General features: G+C 45.0%; 1 protein-coding gene across 2 annotated transcripts in view; it reads left to right on the plus strand.

The window, feature by feature from the left end:
* The first annotated feature begins 130 nt into the window (after positions 1-130).
* The window catches only part of TMEM87B (transmembrane protein 87B), a 51,526-nt gene continuing 43,533 nt past the window's right edge, over positions 131-8,123 (plus strand). Inside the window, exons 1-2 of one of the 2 annotated variants that reach the window (XM_046661123.1) lie at positions 131-446; positions 4,024-4,084. In XM_046661123.1, the coding sequence (XP_046517079.1) occupies positions 288-446; positions 4,024-4,084 (220 nt within the window). In that variant the 5' untranslated portion in view covers positions 131-287. The remainder of the gene's footprint in view (positions 447-4,023; positions 4,085-8,123) is intronic. The other variant, XM_046661122.1, reaches the window with a different exon arrangement.

Consider the following 8,123-nt stretch of genomic DNA (forward strand, 5'->3'; position numbering starts at 1 on the left):
TAGCCCCGCCTCCTCGCAGGGCCACCTCCTCACTCCAGCCCAGCCCCGCCTCCACGCTCTGAGCCGCCCACCCCTCAAGTCCACGCTCCGGCTCCTCCTCTAGCTCCGCGCCTTGGCCCCGCCCTCTATGTCCCCGCCCCGCTTCCCAGGCCCGAACCCCTCCCCCACCTCCCTGTCCGAGCCGCGCTCCCCGGACGGAGCCGGCTTACCGCAGGCCGAGCTGCGCTAGGTGCGGGCCCGGGGCGTGGCGGGCGTCGCGGAGCGCCAGGTGCGGCTTCCGCGTCAATATGGCTGTCGCCTGCCGCGTCCGAGCCTGGCCCCCGGCGCGCCGCCGCCTTCCCGCCGGGGACCCGCTGCTGCTCGTCGCCCTCTGCCTCCTGTGCTGGGCCCCGGCGCTTGTGGGCGCCGTCCCCGAGCTCGGGCTCTGGGCGGCTACGGTCAACGACGTAAGTGGAGCGCACAGACCGAGGCGTGGCGCGTGTCGGGCCCTCAGGGTCGTCCCGGGGCTCGCTCGGCCCCAGCGCCCGGCCCTGGCTTGTTCATCTGGCCCTCTTGCTGGGCCTGCCCCGGGTGCCCTGACACGCTCCCTGAGCGTTATGTCTGTTTTGGGGGAGCGCCCCGTCCTCCAGCCTGTGGGGAAGATTGGTCAAGCTCTTGCGTGGGGACAGCTCTCCTTTCTAAACGCTGTTCCTGATCTTGAGGATCCCCTTTCCCGAAGTCCTGGCCCCTCGCTCTGCCCTGACGTGTTCTGGCTAGGTCAGGTCCTTATTTATTCAGACCTGAGCCCCCAACCCCTCGGCACTCCTAGCGGCGTCTTTGGTATTTGACCCCTCCTGGTGCCCGGGTGCAGCCATAGGGCCACACCCGTGAGGCCACAGGGGGCACTTTCTAGGGCTTCAGTTTCGGCAGAAACTTAGAAAGCGCCTGTGCCGCTTTCGTTTTTGTCTTTAAATGAGAAGGGAACTTGCAGTAGTCGCCACCCCCTTTCCCTCTTCCTTGCTTCCTGAATTTCTCTAGGGCTCCCATCACAGTTCCGGGAGTCGGGGTGTGGAGAGAGGTGAGATGTGATGGAGTGTTAGAAAGCCTAGTCTGGAGGCAGGAGTGTGTGGAAACTTCCTTTCCGGGGCAGGCCATTTGGGAACTTGGCATCCAGTAGTTACATGAGATGATGTGGGAGGAATGCAGGGGTAGAATTTTGGAAAGTCTTGCTATAGAGGGACGGGAAATCGGGAAGAGGTGGTATCTCCTGCTTTTCTAGAGTCAGTTGACTCATCCAGCTGTTTGAGATGAGTATTTTCCATATGCATTGAAATGATGTCCATGTTCTAAAAGAAGAATTTGTATTTCGATTTCCTCAATCAGGAAAAGAAAGTAGCACCAGAAGCTACAAATACTTCCTACAAAATAAAAGCTACACAGACGAATGAAAGCAGGTACCTTTCTGAATCTTTAAGACCCAGTAGAACCATTTCTTCCAGGATTCTCCTGGCTCGGTGCCCGGGTGTGTGTGTTGCTGATAGAGCGTGCATATCTCTGTTATTGAATTTCTCTGAACAGTAAAAGCAAAGCTCAGAGAACCGCACTCATAGTTTCATGCTGCTCCTGTAGTGAAGGGGCAATATCATAAACTAAGTCAGAATAAACAATGTTGGAAGTGAATGAGCTCCATACAGATCATTAAACTACTTGACATATCTGTAAAGCTCTTTGCCAAGTATTCTTTGGATGTAGAGACTCCAAAGGCCATGGAGAAAGCACGGCTTTGCTTTCTGCATGAGAAAGAAATTTTTCCTTGGGTCCCACATGATCTTTAGTCCTCTGTGACTCAGGCCAGTAGCAGTCCATGAAGACCTTTGCAAAGAGGAGGCTGAGTTTTTTCCCATTTCGAGTTGTCAAAACAGGAGAGGAGAGCGGGGCTTGCTTTCATTTGTACTGCAAATCTCAAGAAATGGTTCCTTTGATTGTAAAGGTCAACAAATAGCTTGAGCACCTATTGTGAGCCGTACACAAAACTGGCCATTGCTGTCGCAAAGACAAATTTTAGGCACAGCCCCTTCTCTCAAGAAGCCCACACAGTAATAGGAACAGCACACTCTTGAGTAGTAATTACATTCTCGGGGAATTGGTTGAGTAAAGAGCATTCTTGAGATGTTACTGGAGCACCAAGAGGGTAACCAGCCCAGCTTGCTGGAGTCAGTGCCTGGCTGGGTCCTAAAAGATGAATAGACGTTACCTTGGTGAAAAACAATGAGGAAGTACCGCAGGAGCGGTGCAGGAAATTCTTTGTGTTTCTGCTGAGTGAAGTTCTGGCAGGAGTGATAGAGGGGACTCGGGTCACTGTAAGCCTTCCAAGCTTGAGCTTGGCCTTGAGCCTGTGGCCAGGGGTCTACCCTCAGGCCTGCGGGAGCTGGGGCAAGTCATGTCACTGAGTGAACTGAGCTCAGTTCAGGACTGGAGCGGGCGAGTGGTGTGGTAGATCGCAGGTTACATGCCCCTTCTGGCAGCATAGGCACAAAATTGCCCTGTCTCCTTTTTTTCAAGTGAAGCCAGAATCCATATCTTTATTATGTCAACTAATTCAAAACTTTAAAAAAAGGCCCCTTGTCGACCAAACAAACCCTGTTTATAGGTTGGATTAGGCCCCCAGGCCACCATTAGCAACTTTTGAGTATGAATGAGGGAGAGTCATGGAAGGATTTTAGACATAATGCTAATCACTGTGGCTGCTGTCTAAGGATGTCTGTAGGCTCAGATCTGGAGGCAGAGGTACCAGTTAAGTTACTGCGGAAGTGTGGGCAGGAGATGTTGAGGGCCTGGATTAGGGCAGTGGTAGCAGCAATGGAGAGGAAGAGGTAAATTTGGGAAGTGTTTGTGAGATAAAGTAGGCATGCCTTGGAGATTGGGCAATGGAGATGAAGGACTGGAAGGAGCTATGGCTTCGGTGACTGGGTGGCATCACCTACAGTGTAGGTAGAGTTGGCGAGGAGCCAAGGAATGTGTCTGGTTTAGGGCAGGTTAGTGTGAAATGTCTGTTGGACATCCCAGTGGACATGACCTTTAGGCAGCGGGGTATGTGGTTCGGAAGCTCAGAGCAGGAATCCGGGCTGATGGTTTTAGCGTTACTGTTGAGACCGTTGGGGAGGGGTAGGAGGATATCAGGAAGAGCTGCCTGTCCTATTGGTGTTTCTCTTTCATTCCTAACCACTTGTTCATTTAACACAATCCCTTCTCACAGCATTTTTATTCTTGGTGAGGGCAGACATTAAGTAACTAATACATTATTTATTTCATTTTAATTGTGGAAAGGGTTGTGAAGAAGGCTGGGTCCTAGAGACCGTGTGAGCGAGGGCCGGGCCTGGTGTGGGCCATGGCGGAAGACTTTGAGGAAGGGACTTTTGAACTGGGCTTGGAGGGTAAGAAGGAATCAACAAGGTGAAGAAAGAGCGAGAGGGAAGGGTTTTTCAGTAAGTTTTCAGGTTGACCACTAAGGTCCTGGAGCAGGAAGGAATATCATACTTTTGAGGAACTGAAAAGAAGGTGGTAGAGAGGTGGGCAGGCCTTGACTATGCAGGGTACTGTCAGCTGCAGTAAGAATTGGTCTGTTTTAAGTACACACTGGTAACCGTAACATTTTAGGGAGAGGTGTGGGTGGTTTATCAGAAGTACATTCATATAGGTACCAAGAGAGCACGTGCAAATGCACAGATGGCTCTACGTCAGAGCGGCAGTAATCGTGCAAAGGCAGCAGCCCTTAGCTCCTGTCTTGCTGTCCCAGCTGAGGTGCTAGAGGCAGGAGCATTACCAAGCCTCATCTCACCTGCAAGGAGTAAATATGCTGGACAAGGCCTTAAGCAAGAGAGTCATGTGATCAGATTTACGTTTTTAAAAATTAATCACTCTGGTCGTAGAGAGCAGTGCAAGGATTAGAACTATATATTTTCCAAGGTAAAACTATACTCTTAAACAGTAGAGAAAAAAATTTTTTAACAAAATCTTTTTATGTTTCTTTGTTTTTCATTTTAGAAATCAGGACCTTTGATATTTAGGAAAACTATGTTTAACTCTACTGAGATCAAGTTTTCTGGTAAGTATATTAAGCTAATATAATACTAATATAACAATATATTATAAATGAGTAATATATAATATAAACTTATACATTAACTTGATGTAAACTAATATATTACATATTATAAACTAGGCAAATGTTTTGTTTTTAAGTGTTTCTAACATTTTAAGGGTTTCTTTTGTTTCAGTCAAAGCTCAGTTATTTTCAAGTATGGATTTTTCTGATCCTGTCTCAGAAAATCTAATATGATCATTCTTTAAAACTTATAATTAAAGTCTCATAAAGTAGGCTTCAGCAAAAAAGTATTTGACTTGTGTGAAATTTGACTCTGAGTCCCAGCTTTTAAAACTAGATAAATTCTTTTTATGAATATAATGAAATGTCATGATTGTGATAAAACCTTTATGCCTCTGAAAATTTTTAGAATATACACATGATCATAGTATGAAAAATTACTAGACACTAACGTTTTAATTAGGATTTTAGAGGTTGTGAAAGTGAAAATATTTGTTAGAGACTGTGTTGTCTATGTAAATACCGATGTGCGAGGGCTCCAAGTTACAGATCTTGAGGTTTTCAGTATTTTTAATAGGTTTACACTGGATCATATTTATTGTGATTTAACTCCTATTACTGTTTCCAGTAACTTGACTAGGCAAGTTGGTTGCCAGGGTTAAAGTTTTGGGATAAGGAGTAGTTTTTTGCTGGGTAGAGCAAATTGGCTTCCTGGGGATCCAAAGCCATGCCCCTTTTTTCTGTCACATCATCCTCTGGTCGTTGGGTGACTCTGCCATATGTGGGCCTTTGCTGAGGGCAGTAGGCTAGCCATCACCTAGAAAGCAGAGGTGGTTCAAAGCAACTTGGTGATATCATAGATCATCAGTAGTGATAAGAGCTTGGTAAGAGGAAATTGAAGTCCAAGGTGGGTGAGGAAAAAATGTTGGCATCTAATTGCTTTAATGAATTCATATCTCAATGTCTGGACAAACAAGATTTAAAAGACTAGTGCAGACAAAAAAGTTACATGGGAAAAAGCAAGTTATGTGGACCAGTGAAACACAGACTTTGATTTTTAAAAAAATCAATATGTCATCTCTGAGATCAGCTTAAGAGTAGACCACAGTTAAGACGGTGGTATTAATGTATCTATAGAAAGAATGAGGCAGCAGGAGGGAGTTAGGAGCAAAAGTATAAAAAAATGAGGATTTAGTCAGGCAAAAGCGGGCAATGTCCAAAAGCATCGTTGGAAGAGAAGTGTTCTTGAACTATGACTATAGCTGTGACATATGGCTGGCAGGTGTGGATGCAGCATCCACCTCCTTGAGCCTCCTTGTTCTGGTGCCATGCTTGCTAAGCAACCGTCTCATCACCATTGGGCATCCAGGAAGGCATGCTGAAGGGAGAGAGTTGGTTGATCGTTACATATCCACTTTACGTTACTATTCATTTTAAGTGAGTAATTGGGCATTCTGGTTCATATACTACATTGGTGATGTGGTGAAAAAGTGAGTCTGAGTGTCTGTTCTCACAGAACTAGATTTTGGTGGCTGCAAAGCTAAGATTTGTCCCTTGGATATGTGTCCATGCTGTGTGCTGGATCAGACATCGGGTGTCCTCTTAGGTGACCCCTCTTTTGCTACTGCATTCAAGATGGAGTCATGTGGAGCCACTGTTGAAAATCTCTCACTGTAATTCACCATATTAACAGCATAAAAGAAATACACCATATTGTCATCTAAATATATACAGAAAAGCATTTGAAAAAACTCAACACCCATTCATGAGAAAAACTCTCAGAAAACTAGAAATAGAAGGAAACTTCCTCAACTTCATAAGGGGCACCTATGAAGAATCTGTCTCTAACATACTGTCAGTTTTATCCAGCTTGATCAATAAATTCAGATAATCCCAATCAAAATTCAGACTTTTATGTAGAAGTTGACTAGCTGTTTCTAAAATTTATATTAAAATACAGAGGACCCGGGCTGGCCTGGTGGCATAGTAGTTAAGTTCGCACATTCCGCTTTGGCTGCCCAGGGTTCGCCAGTTCAGATCCCACGTGCAGACATGGCACCGCTTGGCAAGCCATGCTGTGGTAGGCGTCCCACATATAAAGTAGAGGAAGATGGGCACGGATGTTAGCTCAGGGCCAGTCTTCCTCAGCAAAAAGAGGAGGATTGGCAGCAGATGTTAGCTCAGGGCTAATCTTCCTCAAAAAAAACAAAACCAAAAAAAAAACAGAGGACCTAGAACAGCCAAAACAGTTTTGAAGAAGAACAAAGTTGAAGGGCTTTAACTCTCCAATTTCAAAACTTAAAGCTACAGTAATCATAACAGTGTGGTACCAGCATAAGGCTAGACATAGAGAACAATGAAACAGACTACAGAGCTCAGAAATAAACCCCCATATACAGGGTCAACTGATTTTCAACAAAGGTGCCAAGCTAATTCATTGCAGAAAGGATAGTCTTTTCAACAAATGATGCTAGAACAACTGGATATCCACACTGAAAAAATAAATCTCAACTCTTACTTCGGATCATGGATTTAGACACTCTATACGCTCATCTGTGTCCTCTCCTTCTGAGGCTCCGTTTACACATACGTTCGACTGCTTGATATTGTCTCTCAGGTCACTGAGGCCCTGTTAATTGTTTTTCAATCTCTTTCTACATTTCATTTTGGGTATTTCTATTGCTTTGTCTTCGGGTTCAGTGTTCTTTTCTTCTGCAGTATCTAATCTCTTAATCTCATTCAATGAAACTTTTTTATTTTGGATATATATATTTTTAATCTCTAGAAATTTGGTTCTTTTAAAAAATATCTTATTTCTCTCCTCAGAATTTTCATATTTTCCTTTACATCTCTGAGCATACAGAAAATATTTAGAATAACTGCTTTCACATTCTTGTCTGCTAATCCCATCGTCTTTATCATTTCTGTTATCTTTGTCCTATTGATTGATTCATGTCATGGTTATGAGTCAAATTTTTCTGCTTTTTATACTAGCGTTTTTGTTTGGATGGTGGATATTACGAATTTTACGTTCTTGAGTGCTATGTTGTATTGCTTTAACAACTTTGTCCTGGCAGACAGTTCAGTTTCTTTTGGGTCATTTTGATTCTTTCCAGTTTTGTTTTTAATTTCTTTTAGGATGGATCTGGAGTAGCCTTTACTGTAGGGCTAATTTAGCACCACATCTAAGGCGCAACCCTTCTGTGTCTCTCCTGAAAGCTTGGTGTATTTAATGAGGCCTCTCCACTCTGGCTAGTAGAAAATCAAAGTTCCCAGACTTGTGTGAACTCTGAGAATTGTTGGGCTTCTCCCTATGTGTGGGGAGGCCGCTATGCAGCCAGAGACTCAAGGGGATCTCCATACAGATTCCTTTTATCCTCTCTCAGAGCAGCTCCCAACTCTTGGGTATTCTGCCCCAGAAATTTTACTAGCCTCAGCTTGTTGAACTCTGAGCTCAGTTTGGATTCCCTCTGGTTACCAGCCTTCGAGACGACTCCAAGGATCCCGGCCTCCTGGTATTCATGACCTTGTGTTGTCCCCTACCATATTATATCAAGGTTGATCTGACCAATAGAACATGGCAGAAGTAATGGCATATCACTTCTGACACGAGGTCTTAAAAGATACTGTGGCTTCTTTGCTCTCTCTGATGACTCGCTCTGGGGGAAGCTAGCCACCATGTTGTGATGACACTCTTAAAAGAGCTTTCTCTAATTCTGCACTTAATCCTTCCCAGTCTGCCTTATCATGGTACCTTCCTACCTGAAACCTTTGGTGGTGCTTTGTAATATTCAAAATAAAGGAAGACTCCTTAGCGGAGCATGATACCCCTTATGAATTTTGTTTAGCGCTCTTTTCCAGCTTCAGCTCTTTGCCATTCCCCAATCTGTCTTCTGACCATGGCACAGTATTTTCAAGTGGTCATACTTATGCCGTGCTCTCACTCACCCTGGCCATTTGCATGTACTGTTCCACCCTCCTCCTCACCTGGCTACCTCCTGCTCTTCCTTCATGTTAAAGGTCTCTTCCTCCAGCAAGC

The sequence above is a fragment of the Equus quagga genome, chromosome 5, assembly GCF_021613505.1.
Source record: "Equus quagga isolate Etosha38 chromosome 5, UCLA_HA_Equagga_1.0, whole genome shotgun sequence".
Taxonomy (NCBI): domain Eukaryota; kingdom Metazoa; phylum Chordata; class Mammalia; order Perissodactyla; family Equidae; genus Equus; species Equus quagga.